Raw genomic sequence first — 22,414 nt, 5'->3', positions numbered from 1 at the left:
GCGGATCGCCCATTAAAAGTCTCGGCCGGATATGAATACGTGGAAATGACGCGCGTTCTCTGCGCGACGCTTATTAGATTACCGTCGTCGCGTTAGTCGCGTCGTTATCTCCATCTCTCTTCTCTAATTCCCCTCCCATCCCTCCTCGATGCACTTGTCCGCTGCGTCGCCATTCACGCGTACGCACATGTGCGTCAGTGACGGCGATGTCGCGCTAATGAGTGCACCACGCCGATATGTTTTTGCGAGGAATATAAGTACGCTTGTCAAGTTTAGATCTTTTTCAGAGAATATTTATCGAAAACTTGCGTGGATGCTGAGATAGGATTCGGTTTGCATCCGCTTCTGAATGTTAATTAAGGATTATTAATATTAAGTGCCGGTTTTTTTTTTTTATACTACATTTTTGCATATATTATTTTCTCATGTAAATGTCACATTTAAATATTTAATTAATGTTTCGTGGATAAAGATAAACAGGATAGGCCCAAACGTTCCGGCCAGACTTTGAGATTTTACGGGAAATTTAATTCTGAACAAGAAGTTTCCGATAAACATAAGTCGAAAAATGCTTCCTTAAAAAGTTAGCGCCCAAAATCATCTCTAAAATCATAGTTATTTTATACCGCACCACTCGGGCCCACCCTATATATTCGTAATCAAACGTCATTTATGAAGTTTATATTTCTATATAAAATAGTGACATAATAATAATAATAATATATATAATAAATCGTAGTTTGAATATACGGTATTAATATGTTATGATCGGCTTGAGTCTGCCGTTTTAAATCTCCGTGTTCTTACAATGTAAAAAGCGATCGAATCCTTGTTTTTTTTCAGCATGCGCGTGCACAGGAGCGAATCCACGAGGCGGTGCGCGCGAGTAACGCGTCGGTGAACGCGCGAAAGAAATGAAATGCGCGAGGGGAGCCATTAGAAATCCGCCGCCCTCGGCGAATGTCATTCACCCTTGGTGCGCATCGTAAGAAGAAGAGGAAGAAGAAGAAGGGGAGGGGGAAGAGAAAGAAGGGGAGGAAGAAGTGAGCGAAATCGCGCACGCGAGATTGGCATTCCCGCGTAATTCGTCGTCGCTTCGAATCTCGGTGTTTCGGCGACCAGTCAGCCAGCCATCCAACCATCCAGTCATCCAGCCGTCCGTTTTGGGGCCAGCGCGCGTTTCATCGTCAGAAGAGTGAAAGGCACTTCGCCACACGTGGCTCCTCTCTCACGAGCGAGCGCATCCCGGAGTGTTCGCGCGATATTTTCGCGAGGTCACGTTAAAGGAGCACGCACATTCGGAGTCTTCCCGTCGTTCATCAACGCCTCGATATACGCGCTATTTATTTATTCTATAAAAAAAGAGCCTTTCGCCTTTGTATCGTGACATTATCTCGCTAATTGCGCGAATCTGAGCGCAAGAATTCAAGAATTATTCTCGATCGGTCGTCGTTTCTCTACTTGCTTATAGCGCGATTCTGACCGCGACTACAGACAGCGAGGACAAATTCTATCTGGATGACGGCAGTGAAAGAGCGCGTTTGTCGATGCTCGCGAGACGCCCTCGTCGGGAGAGAAATTGATGGAATGTTTGATTGAATCGACGATTGTAGGGATCCGGACGATTGCGACCGATCGTTAATCACGACTCGACAACGAGGATGATCGCGCGAAATCCGTCGAGTGACGAGCGTTGATTATGTGATCAACGCATTTGATGACGAATTTGAGCATTGAGCGATCTAATTTCATTGGATTGGAAGATACGCTAGATTCACGAACGGCAATAAACCTTCTTCCGCACAGCTATTTAGTGATTTCGCCTATTAAAAGATAAAAGAGATCCCTAGACTGATAAAATATCTACCGACTGATTAAATGGGATTCATCGTGGCGCCGAATTAATTCTGACACCATCGTTTCTAACGTCATCCGCTTTGCGATCGATTTAATCTAGATTGAAAATTAGTACAAAACCGCCTTTCACAAGGTACATCTAAACTATTGTCGATTAGCCTAATTACGAGCGAGAACAACCTCAAAGTTATTCATCAGCATTGTCATTTGTAGCTGAATGCAAATGCACCGTTTTTTCTTCTTTCAAGAGACTAATAGACGCGATCCTCATTCGAGGAATTCTCCCGGAAATTGAATCGAGTTGATCCCGACGATCGATCGAGCTGAGAGTCAGGCTAAACAAGTGAAATCAAACGAATCTCTCGATTAATGATAAAGTTGCCGTAAAGAATTATATATAAGATATATCGAGACATAATCGACGTCGGCTCCTCGCTCGTTGGTCCTCGGTGAAAGGGGACCGATCGTGGACCCTGGTGGTGTCCCGGGGCCGCAGATGGGAGCTGGTCTGCTGGGACCCGGCAGGGTGATCAACCCCGTGCAGCAGCAGCGACAACAATCGGACGAGCTCTCCGTCGACGTCATCTGCCGACGACGTCGTCGACCACGAGGCCCCTTCTTCTCCCACCCGATTCGGCTGCGAAAATCCGATCAAGCTGGAATTGATGGAGTTGGAGAACATCGTCGCGAACACTGTGTACTTGAAAGCGAGAGAAGGTAAGTCTCGATTTTATTTTATTTGCATTGTTACTTTTTAAGTTTTTTTTTTTTTTTTTATCTATTTATCGGCGGCAAAAATCCTTCGACGATTCAATTCTGAATATTTAATCATCTAATAATATTCTACAATTATATAAATTCTAATCAGTCAATTGTGTTGACAATCTCGCTTTACTAATTTTTTTTTTATCATGAGCTATATATATTGTTTATAAATAAATAAAAAAAATTGCGATACGAAAGTAGATAAATATTACGTAATTAAAAAACTTGTGCAATTTTTATATGAACGTGCTCTTGTGACAATAATTAGCGATACATGAATTAAAAAACGAAAACTCTTAATTCTTGACTTTAATCGATTAGTATACACTAAATTCATAAGTACTTTTAATTTTATCGTTTTATTGTAAGATTATCGTTGAAAGTGACGACTGTGAGTATTTATTATGTAGCTACAAGAATTGTTTTATGACGTGTAATAATCAATGATGCGTCGCCTACAACGCGTGTCAAAAGCAGTTATTGAGTTTCGATCGATTAATATACGCACTGGACGTACAATTTCGATATTGTATTACCTATCTACGCACACATATATAGTCTTTTCGGAACACCCTGTACAGCGTTATTATCGAATGTTCGCTTGGACGACATTTATTACGAGGCATAAAATCGCTCCGCAATTTTAGCCGCGAGATTGAGCGTTCGAGTTTAACGCACAACATTCATTCGCAATCGTTACGTTCGCGTCAGTTAACGCATCGAATCGCTATCATTGAGAAGATTAACCATCTAGCGCTTATTTCGATGTAAACAAGAATAAATAATAATTTTATAATAAGAATTATTTCTCTCGAGAAAATTGGAGTATAATTTACGTTCGCGGGATAAAACTTGTCTTTTTGTAATTTATATCAATTTTACACGAAATTTATATCAATATTAAAAAACTTTCAATCACAACAATAGTTTAAGAAATTTATGCGTTTTTTGTATTTTTATTGCATTATTTGTACTATTTGTATTATTGTTATTGATAAAAAAATCCGTCGAAGACTTTTATAACGATCACTGATTGAAACATGACAAGCTTTTGCAATTGTCATTATCATTATACGTGTTTAGACACGACGCGTTGGGTTAAAGAATGCCTATTCGGCGAAGGCATTTATGACGGCTTAGTGTAGGTGTTCGTATTTTAATGCGCGCGTAAAAACGATCGTGATGCTCGCGCCGACAGCTTAAGCACCGTAACGCGAACGATAGAACGAAATAAAAAATCTTAACGGCGAAAGAGAAAGAGAAAGAAGGAAAGAAAGAGAGAATCTTTTTTTTTTTTTCTTTTCATTTTTGGTCCAAGAGACGCGTTTTAGCACACCTACCTCTCGTCCTAGGCGCCAGTAAAATACGAAATAAAACATCGGGTTCTTATTTCCTTTTATCCCCATCAAAATTAATTTGTGCACCTTAACCGGAGCTTTTGTTTTTTTTTATCCATGTCATATACACCTAAATTTTTTCTTTTCTTAAGGTTGTACAATAGAATAGATTTCAGATTTAAGGAAATAGTGAAAAAAAGTATAATAGGATTTACAAGAAATCCAGAAAGATTAGACAAAAATAACTTTCAACGCAAGAAAAAAGTGTAAGATTAAAAAAAAAGTGAACAAATAAACGTAAAAGAAACATTTACAAAACGCAAAAGAGTAAAAGAGAAAGTGATCTCAAGAGCATAAATATATGTACGTGTCATACTTAATCGAGAATCCATAACGTCGCGTCACACATGACGAACAAGCGCTCTAACGTTGGCGAAAACGAAATTAAAGTGTGTATCGCCGATATCAGCCATCGTATATTCAGAACTTAATTGATGTATAGAACGAAAGAGAACGAGAGGAAAAGAGAGAGAAAGCAAATTGTACATGAAATATCGCTGACGATATTTCAGCTGCGCGAGCTTGCTTCAAAGTTTTTGTAAGAGCAACTTTTTTGGCGTTTTTTTTTTTTTTTTTTTCTTTGACGACAGTTTAAAAGAGATATATTTACAGTTGTAGAACTTTTAAAACAATGTACGAAAAAATTTTGAATAATGGGAAATCATCCTAAAGTATTATTAATTGTTTCTTTTTTCTATGATTTTTATGCAATTATTATTTAATGAATAATCTATGTCTTTGAATGATTGAGATGGCTTTATTGGTCGATAATTTTTTCATATTTATTCCGAGGAAATCAACAAAGAAATCAAAAATTGTTAATAACAATTTAAGAAAAAATCTCTTAAACTCTTAAATGTTTCAACATATTTGATTTTAGACAGATGTTATAAACAATAAATAACTATTTTGATAGCTAACACTATTAATTTAAAATATATATAGGGATATTCCATAGAACTCATTTATGGAATAAAAAACATCATAATCATCTTGTGACATCGGCTAAACCTAATTTAATCATACACATCTACGTATGACTTTTTGTGATTTTTGCATATCACTTCAATTCAAACGATTTTCTTTTTTTATGATTTTGTTTTTATTATGCAGGTCGGCTCTCTTACAATTAACGTTTCGCGATTACTTGAGAAACTCGAGCCGACGAAAATAACATCTCCCGCACACCTCTGACGTACACACCAAAAAGATAGGGACTTGAGAGATTTTTTGCAGGGTCAAATGCTGGATTCGATTCTGTTGCCGTCTATTTTTAGCCTCGTCAGAGGGTACAATGAACTTTGCCGCTGACAGGGAAATGTGACGTTTCACATCTCGTTATGCTCCGCGCGCGCAGCCCATCCCGCAGGATATGTCATATAAGTATAGGCCTTTTAAAAATTCCCACGCTTTTTTTTTCACGTGACAATTCATAGTTTGTCCTTTTTCTCTAACAATTTAACGATTTTTTTTTCTTTAACACAACGAAATTCCTGATAAAAGATTTTGTTTGTCTTTTAAGAAAGCAATTTTTGAAGATTTTATTTTGTGTTCAAATAATTCTATTTTTGACAAACAAAAAATATCTTTCGATCGAAGGAAAAAATTTTTTTTAAAAATTAAATTTTAAAAACACTTTAATTGTGTCAGTTTAATTAAAGGATCTAGAATATTTCACCTTAAATTTCGGGGCTGAAGTAGACAATGGACTAATTTTTTTTAATCCTTAAATGGACTTTATTTTAAAGGAATTTAATTCCAAAGACTGAAAGCTCCAAGTCTCCGGAAGTTTTCGAATAAAATTTACATAGAAATCATGATTTCGTTCTTTTAACGTGAAAACTGAGCACTGTCGATCACCGCAAATTACGATCGGCTGGCAACGAGTCGAGGGTTACCATCACCGGCTGACGTTTAATTAGTAAATTACGAACGACGTCCTGTCGAAGAGAATGCAGGCGCGTCATGGCGGTCGGAAAGTAGGTAAATGGATTCGCGTGATAGCTACTACGTCAATAGCTTTGTAATCACAACGCCTTGATAAACTTTACAAATGAAAACCTCGGGTGGAGTCCCGGCAGAGCCGCGAATTACGTAAGTATACAAGACAGCCGATAGTTAAAGGGATAACGGGTTAATTAACGGTCGTATCACGGCAACGGGGCGCGCTCGATTGACAAATGGCTGTAATCAATCTGTTGCGTCGGCGAAAAAGTTTTTAAACGAAATCCCAATTTATCGCGCGTTCTCATGTTGCGTCTGCGAAGCCGTAACGTCACCTCGTAATGTTCGCGTGTCGGAAGGTGTGTCCTCGATGTTGTTAATCTCGGATTAACTCTGGAGGACACGGTGCGCCGGTTTTGCATACGTAAAGCTCCAGCACGTCAAAGTCTGATGTCAATTAGAGTTCCGGCTTTCTTTTCACGAACTCTAGGGATTGACATTTATGAAATCGCGATTGAAGAACGGAAGATTAACGCGTCCATTATTGAATCCAATTTTTATTCCGAAGAGAGTATTTTTTTCTGAATATAATAAAAGTTTGTTGACAATTAAAGACAGTTTCAGCATTGCAGAAAAAAAAGTTAAAATTTAATTTTGAAGTCCTATAATTGTGACGATTAATTAATCTGTAAATAACGTGTACTTATAAATTCTTAATAATTAAAAAAAAAAAACTAATATACATATCTCTAAAAATATAATTCATGATATAATAAAAATGGCACGTTACTCGCGGATGAAATGTAATGTCAAATAGAAAAATGTAAAATAATGAGATGAAACGATACATCACGCAATTGTCTGCGGGAAGATGCGTTTCACGAGATAGATACCGACGTGTTCGAAAGTTACATTTCAGGTCGAGTTCCGGGAACATCAATTATCATAATGATAGCAAAGTAGATACGCGCAATGCAATTATCAGAAATGAAGCTACGAGTTTAGTTATCGCACACTGACATAATTACGTGATGACGAGAGACATGAGAAAATTCCACGACCGGAACACGAGTTGTCGCGGACGAATTACCAGCTCGGAGTAACAATTATTTGAAATCATAATGTAAATCGCGCTTGTCACTTAATCGCGAGTGTTGATAAAATGTAATTGAACGAACAAGGGAATATTATGTAAATATTATTTTAATATTTGCTGAAATATATACGAACAATGCGTGACGCGATGCGCTTATCTATTTTCCGTTAAAAATTTTAGAAAGTTATTTAAGTTAAAGAGAAAGAGCCGAATCGCGAAAAAAAATAGAACAGAAACGGAATAAATTAATATCATCTGTTTATTTCTAATATTTGCAGTCTTGCTTCGAATTCTGCAATATTGCTTTCGGTTATAAGATTCCGGATATCTTTTTTTTTTCTTTTGCAGATTTCTTGAAAATGCGCGCAAATGATTAATTATCTCTTTTCCTTATGCAATTAACCGAATGGAATGCGGTTTTTATTTCATTGACTACATCGGAGATGAGATCAACAGTTGCATAAGTTGATACATCGCTAAAAAAATAATTGAATCTTGTTTGCGAAAGATACGACACGAAAATTAAACGATCTTTTTATCCGACGTTTTTTAAAGATTTTTTTTTTTAATAATTAATGTTGAAATAATTAATAAAAAATTAAGTTTCTATATATTTTCAAAATGTGCTTCTCAAGATAATTATATTATACGAAATTTATTTGTTGTCCTATTTCGATGTCAATTAAAAAAAAAACTACAAGTTGAAATAAGTTTTACAAAAAAGATTTGATTCAATCATAAAAAGCACGCATATTTTCTACCATAACTCACATACTATTTTTACGAATACTTTTTTCACGGATCGCATTTAACGATTAATGGTGAGATACGACAGATTCGTTCTGCAGGCAGGATGCAGCGTGTGCAATGGACAGGTCCTCGTTCCGCGCAATGCAATTCACACGCATTGGAGCGCCGCGTCGCGTTTCCTCCCCCGTTTTCCTCCCTTTTCCTCCACCGATGTGGAAGAGAAGGTGGAGCTACGCGACCCCCGACTTCCGCTCGTTGGGGATCGAACGAGCGGCGAGCCCGTGGTATGTCGACAAAGTACAGGGTGTCTCGAGGAGAACATAAACCGATATACTCGGACATTCTATTTGACTCTCTCTTAGTCGACTCCATCTTAATGAATATTTTATTCGAGGCTTTGAGCGTGCCACCTTTCTTATTTTCTCGATATTGAATAATTTATCGATGTAAAATTTAATCTTCTTTTTCATCAAAGTGAAAATAGTACGATTTTATCGTAGAGATTGGGTCGTTAATATTTTCTCATGGATTATTCATCAAATGATAAAAGTAAATTGCATTGATTTCATTGGAATTGAGTTTACTCGATTTATTTTTATTGTTCCAGCTCACTCTATTTGATCTTTTAGTTTATTACTCGACAAAATTTTTAACGCACTCGCGAACAAATACAGAAAGTTTTTATCCTGACATATGGGTTCTCTATGTAATCGACTTTCTGTTAGATAATCCGATTATCTCAATACAATAGAGATATAGCTTTCTTGGAATGACCTGTACAATGAGGTGTTCACGGAAGCGAAAAACTTGGGACCCAGTATCATCTCTCTCCCCCGTACATTTCCTTCCGCGTGCTTTTCCGTGTGCTTTTCGTTTTTCCGCACGATCGATACTGCCGTCGTCGCGCGGGAGATTTTGTGGGTTCCACGATGAAGGCAATGGCGTCTTTTTGCCGTAACCAGAATTCATTTAACGCAAATAAATGTACAGAGTGTTTAGAAAATAACACACTTTCGTCAATTTTTTCCCTTTGTTTATTGTGCAATTAACTTGCAATCAAGCGTTTATTTTTTAATATATTTCAAATTAATTCGTAAATTTTTTTATTCTAATGCATCAAAATTCACTTGAGACTAGATAGACTTTTGTCATCTTTATTTTTATCTTGGAAATTAAATTCTTCAGATTTCCGTTTGTTTATACAGCAAAAGGTTTAACAGGATAAAGATTATATTAATATTTCGACAATTTGTTTTAAAAAACCGAATATATATTGATTAAAAAATCTACAGAGAATAGAGCATAAATGAATAAATGAGAATAAAATATAAAAAAGCATTTTGTGCGCTACAAAACTATCTATTCTCATAATAATTCTTGGAATTAAATTATTTAAATTTGTTACGTTAAAAAATTACATTATTTTTATAATAGCAAGATTATTCGATAATCAATCTCACAAGGTGATGACATATAAGTATATATCATATGCTATAACTTATTATTATATGCGCAGTATTGCATTGTAATGCATTAGAGAACATTATGATGTTCGCGTCAAAGATATTAATAGTTTCTGTTAATAGCGCACGATAGTATTTCGCCATCAGACTTTACCGTCATAAATAACGTTTCGCATATGGGGTGATTGATGATTCGCAATTGAAGGAAGATGAAAAATGTCAAAAATTTAATTTGCGTCGAAAGTTGTCATTTTTGATAATTCATACTTCGAATAATTTTTTTTTTTTTTTTGAGGCATTCTATTTAAAAAATTGTAATTTTAAAAAAATCACAAGTAGAATGATATCGGAGATTTTGGGACTTATTTATCATATTTATTAAACAACTGTATCTTTATTAAATTAGAATATGGGTGTTTTTAATTGACTAAAATAATTTAGCTAATTTGATTTAATATATAAAGTCCTGAATTTTTTAAGCAACTTATTGTATTATCCGTTAGTATTATTTTATCAGAGATACATATAAAAGTGGCAAAATTAATTTTGTTCGGAAATAAAATGTGAAATTTTATATACTGCGCGTTATTAAATAAAGAAACGAACCTTTTTCAAATAGTTTTCACCGAAGGAAACGCAGAAACTGAACGTGAGAATATTGTATGTATTTCCGGTGATGAATTATGTGAACGGTAAAGTGGAATAACTTTTTTCTTGTTTAGCTTCTATCGCGATGGATTCCGAGTTTAATGTCATTTCGAATTCTACGAAGTGCGGGATAAATCTCGTAATGCTGATCCAATATGCCGTTATCTCTGAACGAATTCCGTAACTTCCGGCACTTTTCAATCCGGAATTTCGCTGTCCATCCGCCGTGAAGACATTTGCGAAGTACCTACTTCAGAATCAAATAGCTTACTAAAGACTGCGCACAATTTTTTTCTTAAATACATTTTCATATTTTTCGAAATAATTTCAAAATGTATAAATTATTGACTAATTTATGATAAAAGAATATTAGAACTTTAATATTACAGTCGTGTTTTTATAAATATCTTTGATATTACACGTGTTGTAATGCTAATATCGAAAAATATTTGGCAGAATAATTTTATTCTTCAATATAGGATAAAATACGGATAAAAATTATGTTGATAACGAATAGGGCAACAGTTTTATTTTGTTTTTAATCTGCCTTTGAATGCTCAGAATCCATCAATATGACGCATTGGGGATTACTACAAATTCCGCTTGATCTTTAGTTAATGGCTCTCATATGAGTAAACCATGCGCGTATTTGTTTTTATCATCGTTTTAATTAACGTACAGCGGCACAGATATGGAAATTGAAAAATTTTTCCTTTTATCTGTGCGATGATAAAATTTTCGATGAAAAATAGCTTGCAACAAAATTCGGTAGCGTGAAGAAATAAAACAGAAAATAAAATAAGTTGTTATGGTATTAATTATATATTTAATATATAATATATTCAAATGATGATAATACTTCGCGTATTTTGGTGCTTATACATTTTTTATTTTAAAGTCTCCGTTTCTTTCTGTACAGGCGGTGGTGACAGCAACAAGGGCAAGAGTAAGAAATGGCGGAAGATACTTCAGTTCCCACATATTTCCCAATGCATAGGCCTAAAAGATAAACTGGGTGAGTCTTTAAAACCAAAAATATAGACATTAGGGGAGCTAGAAAAATCTTAGAGAAAGTTAAATTAATTTTATCTAAATAATATTTTGGTTCGGCACGATTTTCGCGACAGTGAACGTCCTATGTAAGGCATGCTTAGTAGCCTCGTGATTATTGAATATCGATACGCAACGCGTATACAGTAGTTGTTGGAAAAAAATTGCAAGAGGGTGAGGAAACGAGACAATCGCTCAGAGACAGTTGCGTGTCCCGTTAACCTACTCTGATAAGATCTTCCCGGCTAATGGAAACTCGCGGATGAATGCATCTCTCTTAGGTTCATACACATATATATGTAAATAAGTCACTTAAAAATATTTAATAAATTATTTCTTTGAGTATCATTATTTTAAATTCTGTAATATTATAAATATATAAAAAAAATCTATTAATATTATAAATATTTGAATTATTTTATTATTGATTATTATTTTATAGAAGTAGAATATCGTAGAATATTTTTCTAAACAGAATATTATCATTTTTTTTTCAATTGTGATATTTTAATTTAAATTCAAGATAAAAATGTAGAAGCCGAAATATTTTTTCACAGAAAATAATAAATATAAATTACTTTATAATGTAAAATTAATGTAATATTTAATATCACATGAATTAAGCTGAAATAATAAAAATATATTCAAATTAAATAATTCTAAAGTATTCAGGTCAATTTCAAATTACTTTTTATCTATTTTATTACTTCTTATTGCCATAACATATCTAGAAATATATTGTCATCTATTTTTGAAAAAAGATAAGATGAAATGTAATTTTATGGAGATGAATTTTCTAGAGATATAATCCGCTTTTAAAAGAATTAGTATCAAAATTTTAGTTGAATTAAATCTTGAAAGTGTAAATTTGAAGTACAAATATCATTTATTTCGAAAATATTATATTTGCTTTTTCAATATTAAGGACTTGACATGAGAATATAATTATTATAATTCGCGATGTCGAACAGACATCAGGTACGGCTATGTGGTGGATCAGCAGCCGATCGGGCGGCTGCTCTTTCGACAGTTCTGTCAGGACAAGAAACCGGCCTACCATCGTTACAACCTGTTTCTGGACGCCATCGAGAAATACGAGATCGAGCTAGATGAAAATCGTATCGAGTTGGCGAAGGAATTGTTCGAGCAATATCTGAAGCGAGAAGGTTCGGAAGTGGTAGACATCTTGAACGATTCCCTGATCTCGCAGTGCGAGGAACGACTCAGCACTGGCGGTAAAGAACTCTTCGTCGAAGTCGCGCAGACCGTGAAGAACTTCCTGGCTGGCGAACCATTCTCGGCCTTCCTCAGCAGTTTCTATTTTTACAGGTAAAATATCAATATATTAATTTTTGAGATTTTCATAAAATTCCTACATTTTAGAAGCGTCTTTTCTACGTTTCTTCAGATATCTTCAGTGGAAATGGCTGGAGGCGCAACCGGTGACGTACAAGACCTTCCGGATGTATCGGGTGTTGGGCAAGGGCGGTTTCGGTGAGGTCTGTGCTTGCCAAGTGCGCGCCACCGGTAAAATGTACGCGTGCAAGAAGCTGGAGAAAAAGCGTATCAAGAAGCGGAAGGGCGAGTCGATGGTGCTGATCGAGAAGAACATCCTGCAGAAGATCAATTCCAAATTCGTCGTCTCGCTCGCATACGCGTACGAGACAAAGGACGCGCTCTGTCTCGTGCTGACAATCATGAATGGCGGCGACCTAAAATTCCACATTTACAACATGGGCGGTGAACCAGGTTTCGACATAAATCGTGCCCGATTTTACGCAGCCGAGGTGGTGTGCGGTCTGGAACACCTTCATCTTCAGGGTATCGTTTACAGGGATTGCAAACCAGAGAACATATTGCTGGACGATCATGGTCACGTGAGGATATCCGATCTCGGTCTTGCGGTGGAGATCACCGAGGGCGATATGGTGCGCGGTAGGGTTGGCACAGTGGGTTACATGGCGCCCGAAGTAATCGACAACGAAAAGTACACCTTTTCACCGGACTGGTTCAGTTTCGGTTGTCTATTATATGAGATGATTGAAGGTCAGGCACCATTTCGCGCCCGCAAGGAGAAAGTCAAGCGCGAGGAGGTCGACAGACGTGTCAAGGAGGATCAGGAGAGGTACTCGCCCAAGTTCAGCGAAGAAGCCAAGAGTCTATGTCAGCAGCTGCTGAAGAAGAGTCCGAAGAACAGACTCGGTTGTAAGTGCGGCCGACACGGGGCGAAGGAGGTGAAGCTCCATAATTTCTTTCAATGTTTGAACTGGAAAAGGGTTGAGGCTGGTATGTGGGAACCGCCATTTGTGCCGGATGTAAGTAGATGTTTTCATCGATCGTTTTATCGACATTGAGACTTTGTTTGTCTTTTGCTTTATTCTCGTTTATTCATATTTGCGTTGAACGTTTAATTATTGGTTTATTTATTATATATAACATGAAAATTTAATTTCAATATTTACAATGTAATATGAATTTCAATTTGATTTAATATGAATTTATTTTTAATGTATATATTGTCGATTATGTATTATAATGCGTGAAATTATTTTTTAGTACCACATAAAAATACTAATTTAAAGTCAGAATCAGAATCATTAATTACGCTATTGTCACAGCCTCGCGCAGTTTATGCCAAAGACGTTCTGGACATTGAGCAGTTCTCCACAGTAAAAGGTGTCAATTTGGACGCCACGGACGATACCTTCTATAGCAAGTTCAACACTGGCAGCGTGTCCATTCCATGGCAAAATGAGGTAAGTGACGCACTGTAAACATCACACATCGTATCATAATTATCGATCATAAAATATATTGCGGTTCATGGAGGCCTTTGACCTTTCTCATAAAAATAATATTGGTCCTACACGACACTCAGCAGACGATCACTTAAGATCTTTATTACAACGTGAATATAAATCGTATTCTTTGCAATTGTCCTTGCTTGAATTTCTTGACAAATTTAAAAGATTAATATTTTCTTTGAGAAAATTTTGAAAGAGAACATTGCTCGTATAACATTTTTTTTTTGAGTTTCGAGATTAAATATTTCAGATAAAATCTTGAGCTAAAATTTAAAAAGAAATAAAGTATGTGTAAATTTAAAATTATGCAATGATAAGGTTTTGTTATCTAATTGTGCTTTAAAAGCTTTGGTCTCTGATTGCTCGAGAAAAAAGTAGTCGTTTCACTTTCCGAAAATATTACACGCAACATCTGGGGAACGATGCAAGCACTTGAATCGAAAAATACATAGCTCGTGGCAAAGTGTTTTCCTACGTCAGAGGTAGCGCAAGAGGCACTCGTTATCGCTAGCGTTATTCGAGCTGGATGTATTTAAAGCCGCAATGCTGCGTAGACGCGTTTTACACATGAGCCACCTTTAGCTTCTGCCGATCTTAAATCACTCACCATGCAGTTCGCAAACGAGATCGGGCTGCAATCTCTGACGCGTTTGTCTTCGTTTTCTTCTTTTGCAGATGATAGAGACTGAGTGTTTTAAGGAGCTGAACGTACTAGGTCCTAACAACACGCCCACCCCAGACTTATTGGTAAATCATACTCCGCCCAACAATGAGGACAGAGGTTGTTTTCCCTTTCGAAGAAAGGTAATTTGCGTTTTAGAAATTTTTGCAAATTTTTCTTAAATTTATTTAAATTTAATTTTTAACGAAACAAAAACGTGAGAAGCATTTACAATATATCGGAAAGATTAGGATATCTTTTAGATGTTTCGAAACATCTCTATACAGAATTTGAAGAATTATTTTTTATACTTTTTACAATTAAAGAATATAGAAAAGGTAATTGAATAATTGCAATATTTTTTGAACATTTTTGGCAAATCTGAGATATTTTTAACGCGCTAAATTAATTTATTATAGCTGTTATAAAAATTTATTAAAATATTACAATAATATATGTATATAAATTATATAAATTATATATATTACAATTACGCAGAGAAAGCAAAGCGCTCGTACAAGGGAGATCCCACTGTCAGAGTGCTATCTGCAAGAGTTATCGCAGACGCAGAGCTCAGAAATGCCAGCCAGCTGATCCAGGATGAACGCAAATAACAGCCTGAATCGATCGACGTCGTCGCCGTTTCGACACTGTTGCCGCGGTTGACGACGACATATGTCCAAATACTGCTGCTGTCAGTGGCTGTTGTGATAAGAGCAAGCCGATCTCTGATTTTTCCTCTCGACAACATCCGAATTTTCGGCTTACGAATACGGCTACACGGCTCGCTTAATGAGAAAGCATTGCGACTGCAAATCTAAAGTGTCATGGTTCTCGACACATCCTCTTGGATTCGCTAGGTCGGGTCTGATTAGGTCCGCGCGACAAGAATTCTACATGCATACACCTCTACGCATATATATAGTCATATGACATATGCCAGTATTGTATACAGTCAGGTGGTAGGTATATATTCATTATTAAATAATATCTTCCTCGGGCACGACACGCACTTTTGTGCACATATTGACTTGCTTTATTGAGCCTCGATTTATGAATCACAGACGAGAATTCAAGGCGGCATATATGCATAGATGATTATTTTAATCGGCATAATGACAAGATAGGCGTCATTTTAAACGAGAGAAATATAAGTTTCACAATATCTTATTTTTCATTAAGGCTCGAAATTTTCTCGAATTTCGGTTATATCTTAAGTTGAGAAGCAACTTTGGAAGGATGAAAAAAAACAAGTATATTTAAGTATACAAAATGCAAGCGGATATGCAATCATTTGCGTATATAAAAATTTTTTATATGTACTTACGAAAATTTTTTTAAAATTGAGACCACGTATATATATATATACACACACACGAAATTAATTTATATGATATATTGATTTATTTAAAAAGTGTTTTTCTCGTCGCATTTATACGATAGATTTTTTTTTTGTATTGCTTTATTTTTCAAAATCTAGAGATTCGTTGCCATACTATCGAAAGAATCGAAGAGCCATCATTTTGATGCGCGATCAATCAAGTGCGACGAATCGTATATATGTGAGATATGCCGCAATATAATTTATATTTGAATCGTTTTAAGTACTTTCCAAGAATCTCGAGACGCATTCACTTGATCTAGTTTTCTATCCCGATATGCAGTTTGTAAGGTCGTATTGTCGGAAGCGATTAAACTAGATGGCCAAGAACTTCGGGTCGTAAACGCGCGAATGGCTTTTATGATTTGATGAATATTGTGCTCTAGGATCTGGGATGAAATTCGCGTGTTGGCCGAAATAGAATAAGACTGGCGCGTAGACGAGCGATAACGCGAGCGCGCACGTGGAAACCGACAGGTCGTAAAAGAGCACGTGACCCGGCGCTTGCTCGTTGCTGCGGTGTATCGCGACGTTAAGCTACCGGTAAACGGACACCCGATACCACCGCGGAGCAAATAAACGCCCGCGTGCACGCTCGTTTATAAACGTTAACCCGATACATATATACTGGAGGTTGAAGGCACGTGCGTGTAATGTGAAAGCGATGCAGCGGAATTGATGGCGCCGAGAAGGATATATTGATGCAATATTGCCACAATTGTGGTGACATCGAATAAATTCAATAAAATAACGAATAAAAATAAATGTAACAGAATGTTTTTGGTTGTTTCACGTTTTTGTGAAATAACAAGAACAATTCGCGTCTACTCGGATGTCTTTAATACACTGTACTTTGGTTTAACCGCGGATTGGCATTACCGCTAATTCACATAAATGGGCAATTGTCCAGAAAACAAGAAACGAAGGATAATAAACCGGAATTACGTTCGTCGACAGTTTCGAGTGTTATGATCGAGCGACATTCGATATCAGTTTAGTTTAACAGTGTTTTTCCAAACGTAATTATAATAGTCGCATATCATTTCTCAGTATTTTTATCTTTTCAGTATCTTCTTTTATCTCTTGAAAAAAAAAAAATCTCACAATGAGTTGATCCAGTATTCAAAGTCGATCTGGATATAATATGATTAGATATATAATTTTAATAATAAAATAACGCTTCTGACAAATTTTAGAAAAAAGTCGACTTTTAATTTATCGAAGAATCTGTCTTTTAAATTAGATTAAAATCGAAGATTTCGGGCCATCCTACTTATCGAAAGAAATAATACTATTATAACATACTAAAGCTTTATTTTTATTACAAAGTATCGGAGATTTATTTTCTGTCACGTGGTAAATAAATTCCTGCGACACCTCAGTAACGTTGTCTGAGAAACGAGCGAGGAGATTTCGCGAATCGCACGACGGATCGGATTAACGACACACTTTCGGACTGTTTGCGAGCACTTTGGCTGTACTCCAATCGTGATTCGCGTGCCAACGATTGGAGTTCTTCGGCTATTACATATCTGGCAGAGTTGTCGCGGGCCACCGTGTCGAGAATGTCGGGTAGTTTTTCTTTTTAATGCATCTCATAAACTTCGATGCACTCGAAATTGCTCTTCTTAATCTCATTGAGAATTTCTGTGACAGGAATCGATATGATAGATTCGCAAAAAATAATATCGCAGAATCGAACGATATTAAAAGTAATAATAAAAATAGTTTGTAAAATTTTATTTTTAATATCTTTAAAAAATATTGGCTCAATGATTGTTGCATGAACATATAGTAATTGGTCTTGAAAATCTGCTATCAGATGTTATATATGTAACTTTTCCTCGAGAAGCGACAAAGAGATAATTAGACGAAAATATTAAATTAAGATAAATGTTTGAAGAGCTCATTCTAGATTTACAAGCGGCACAAAAAGTGTGTAAGTATTTTTTTGTTTTTTTTTTTTTTTTTATTCGTGAAGGAATTATTATTAGAAAGTGAGATCGCACAAACAGACTTGCACACGCACATACAAATTAATGTGAATTAATGAAAGGTATATATCCGAGTTTTTCAAGTTGTATTTTTCAAATTGATAAGCAAAAACGTGGATAAATTTTTATGAATTGAATTAAAAGTTGCGCATTTATGTTATCACGGCAATTATATCATTGATGAAAAGAATATAACTTGCAAAATTCAGTTATTATTAGGCTGCAACGATTTACAATAACAAAATTGCGTTTAGCAATTGCCATACGAACAACTTTTCCGAACAAATTTCTTCTCATGGTTCTATATTATCAAGATAATTACTCTTTATGATGATTATACACTGAAATAAGACTAATTTATCGAAAACGAAATTAAAAGAATGGAGGTCAAATGTCTCTCGGTTAAATAGGAGAATTGATCATTCCTTATATTATGTTTAGATATTTTCTCTTGGCATACATATGACGGATTTATAATATTAAACCTGCACTTATCTGAAAGAAAAAAAATTAAATATTGACATAACATATTTTGAAAAAATATCGAAAAAGATGGTATTTTAGAGAGAATTCTTTCTCTTTGTTTTATACAGGTAATTTAAAACACCGGCTTCAAAAACAATACTTTTGCAAACAAAAAATTCGAGATCTTTTTCTCTCATAATTCAAGGCATTATTTTTGATACTTGGCTGACTATTTGACGTCCATTTTTCAACGCGCACATAATATCGGACATTGAAATGATAGGATATGTACATCTAATAGAGAACAATGACTGGAGTGATTTAAGTTAACCGCTAATTAAAATTCCCGACGTCGATTCTTATCACTGATACATAATTTTCGTGGTAAACATGTTATTCTATCACACGCTGTAATGATTATGTCAACCGACTCGAGATCGATGTGTGATAAAGCAGATGTGAAAAACCTTTCTCATTGCATACATCGCGGAATACGCACTCGCTCACTGACGCATTATGTCACACGACAATTCTCTCATCGTCGACGCGGACGCGAAAGCATTATTATTTCTTAAAATATAAACAGAAAGAGAACAATTATTTCTTTTTTAAACTTGGTTTAAAAAGATCTGAAGCTAATTTTAAAATTTAAAGATTGACTTATAGATATTTTATTAGTACAATAACTTATAAATTAATCATTATTTAATTTTGTATACAAAAATGAATCTTTATCTACTTTTGTGCGGGAAGATATTTTCCCGAGAAGATTTTCAGTTTGCAAAATTTTATTTAACGATACTAATTATATATCAATAATATATCAATTTGTGATTATCAATTGATGATTTTGCGATTGATTCTCTCCGCGTCGGCAAAACACTTTAGAATAGAGAATCTCTTGTTATCTTTCAACTGTGATTTCTCGAAATGTCTCCTGTTTAATCCTGCTACATTGTTAATTTATACCGAATGGTTCAGAAATATTTTTTAAGACGTTATTTCTTCTATCGCGCGTTCATCGTTTTATATCGACACGGTAAGATATTACGATTTAAGGAGATCTATTGCGAGATCTACGGTCTACAATGATTGTAAACTATGCGATATGTCCGATTATTATACATATATTCACAAAATACCAAATTATTTAATAATTTTTCTAATTAAGTAAGCGCGTAACTTATTCACATATATATGTATATATGCTTATACATATATATTTTTGTCTATGTAACGTAGATATAAATAGATATATACATATATATACGATAGACTGCTCTGAATATACTTTTGCAAATAGCATTCGCTTCTCTTGTACAATTCGTATTTAAATTACGCATCTGTGTAAACATTTTATCGACGCGATTACATATATGATACGTGGATTAGATATTCTGTAATTAAAATCTCATCTAAAGAAGAAGAATCTTACTTTGGAAATATTACATTATATATCACTCTTGTTGCCTGTACATAATTACATTCGCACGCAATTTTCTCGTCGAGCAAACTCGAGGCCAAATTTTCTCTAATAATGATGGATTAATTATTGAATAATAATGAAAAAAAAAGAATGTTTGACTTAAAAAGACGGATATGTATATCCTCTGCGTTAATATTTGTCGTACTAACATTTGGTAGTTCCATTCCATTTCGTCATGCGAGTGAAACGAAAGTCTTTGTCCTTATCTTTACAGGATATTGAAAGGATCCTGGAAGAATAATTAAATGATAACTAAATGCCTGAGCAGGTATGTTGCTTGTGCCAGTTTATCATGTCTGTTGTACGAGAGAAATATTTTGAAACAGGCTAAAAGTATTAGAGAGCGCACATACGTCTTCAAAGACGATCAAAATCAATCGCTGCGAATGTGTTGAAAGCGAATTGTGCGCTTATATTAGATTCGTCCGATTCTACGCGTCGTTATATATATAATTTCGATGATAAGACAATGACAGATCCAAATACCATGTGGTCTCCAATATGCCAGTATAATTTAGAATTGATCGACATAGATAACATGTAAAAACATTTTTATTATTTTAGATTAAATTTTATATCATTCTTGGATATATATTATTTTTCCTGTAAGATCTGTCTTGTAATTTTATATACAACGTGGCCCATTGAATAAAAAATTTGGGATCCCAAATTAGTATAAAAATAATAAATTGTCAAGCCTCGAGAACTAATATCGCTCGCGATTTTTTCGAGGATTCTCTTCGAGCGATGATTTTGGACGATAATTTATCGTGCATGATCTTTAATCGTCCATCGTTGAAGGAATTATATAAGGAATAATATATATATATATATATATATATATATATATATATATATATATATATGAAATGAGTAACATATTACGCGAGGAGGCCGACAGTTCTCTGTGTAAATACGTCAGTGATAGTAATATCAATAGGAACTAATTAAGCACGGGACACACAGACTAGTAGATACTTGTATGTATTATATTAATGTAAGGCGCGAATAAGATAAGTCGCGTGTATTCGCGAAATGGTGTTTCGCGCCGAGGCGACGTTTATCGCTCTACGTATCTCGTCTCCCCATTCATCTTTCCTCTCTCATCCACCTGTTACCGTGTCAACATCACCTATAATAAACGCCTCGCTGCTTCAATTGTGACGTCGTATCCATCATGCCAAGATAACCGAGCTTCATTTTAGCGTTGATTGACTTATCGCGGTGGCATTAGCGCGTGTAATAGTAATAATAGTAGCAGAGTGTATATAAGCAATTGGGAAGGGGAAATCGTCAAAAGAGCAAATGCGGTATCAGAGATAATTGTGACACTGCGATGTTTTTACACAGTGATAAAAATTGATAATTGTAGTACTATTGGAAAATAATAGCGATTTCATATTAAAAAGAACTGTATGTTGCGCGTAATTTTAATTCTATTATCGGTCTCACACATTTGCATTTCGATATTATAATTATTTTGCGATTAATCTTGCATAAGCTATTTTTGTGCAATGCGACGTTACGCCTGAAGCAGGCTTAGATCTTTATCATTATACGACGATGTCATTGTAACGGGAGATTATCACAAATCAACTCATTATAGAGTTAATATGTAATTATTATCGCGACGTCGTCTTACTGTAGATCATAGCGTGTATTTATATATTTTAATGAGGCGAGTTTCAATAAATTCCCACATACACACAGATAGACACACGTACATGAAGACGCGTTAGAGTATCTAGTTTAATCATTAATCGCGAGTTTTTCGCGCAAGCCCGTCGATGGAAGGACAAACTGTAGCAATATGAAAGCCTAACGAAGCGTCTTAAATTATAAACGATATATGCGCGCACACGATTATTTGTACGCTTTGTATTCTTCCGATTTATCTGCTCCAGAAAAAAAAATAGTGTATCGGATGAATGAACGTTGGTCAGTGATTAATTAGTAATTTGATAGGGTATTAATTCGTTTTTATATATGTAGTGAAATCTTTGCGCGAGACATTTCGATTTTTTTTTTATTATTATTATTATACGATCTAGCAACGTAAACAATTTATGTAATATTTTTAAATTTGAATTTTTATTAAGTTTTAAGTAGACGAGCGATTCGTTACGCAAACAGACAATCCTGGAAAGGGAATCGAACGAAGATAATGTAAAATAATATTCTGTTCTACGCGTAGAGAGCCAAATGAATATTTTTTTGTTTTTTACAACTTCGATACGTTGTACAACCGCTGCGGAAAAAAAGATTATATAAATATTATAAATATATACATATATATTATCGTGTGTAAGTTATAAATACGCGCGGGCCTACTGTATTTATAACTTATATGTTTATACATGCAAAATATAGAAACGTATATAATCAGAGTCGTCGTAGATCTCGTTGATTTCGTCCTCGTTGTTTGCTTTTGTTCTTCTTTCCGCAGTTAAACGATTACTATACTCGCATCTGCGAGAAAATCAAAACGACGGTAATTTTCGATGAGCCCGTTTATTTTTTCCAGTCACGAGTGTGAGAGGGTTGCATAATTGATACACAGTATTTATACACAATATAATATATATATATATATATATATATATATATATATATATATAGTCACAGTTTGATTTTTATATATATATATTTTTTT

General features: G+C 35.0%; 1 protein-coding gene across 1 annotated transcript in view; it reads left to right on the top strand.

The window, feature by feature from the left end:
- The window catches only part of LOC126850419 (G protein-coupled receptor kinase 5), a 28,883-nt gene extending 6,735 nt beyond the window's left edge, over positions 1-22,148 (top strand). The window contains exons 2-8 of the mRNA XM_050593399.1: positions 844-2,574; positions 10,840-10,935; positions 11,942-12,299; positions 12,379-13,285; positions 13,589-13,726; positions 14,450-14,578; positions 14,934-22,148. Of these exons, the coding sequence (XP_050449356.1) occupies positions 2,523-2,574; positions 10,840-10,935; positions 11,942-12,299; positions 12,379-13,285; positions 13,589-13,726; positions 14,450-14,578; positions 14,934-15,029 (1,776 nt within the window). The 5' untranslated portion in view covers positions 844-2,522 and the 3' untranslated portion in view covers positions 15,030-22,148. The remainder of the gene's footprint in view (positions 1-843; positions 2,575-10,839; positions 10,936-11,941; positions 12,300-12,378; positions 13,286-13,588; positions 13,727-14,449; positions 14,579-14,933) is intronic.
- Positions 22,149-22,414: the final 266 nt, after the last annotated feature.

Source organism: Cataglyphis hispanica, chromosome 6, assembly GCF_021464435.1.
Source record: "Cataglyphis hispanica isolate Lineage 1 chromosome 6, ULB_Chis1_1.0, whole genome shotgun sequence".
Classification (NCBI taxonomy): Eukaryota; Metazoa; Arthropoda; class Insecta; order Hymenoptera; family Formicidae; genus Cataglyphis; species Cataglyphis hispanica.
This window is presented reverse-complemented; position numbering and strand designations above follow the sequence as displayed.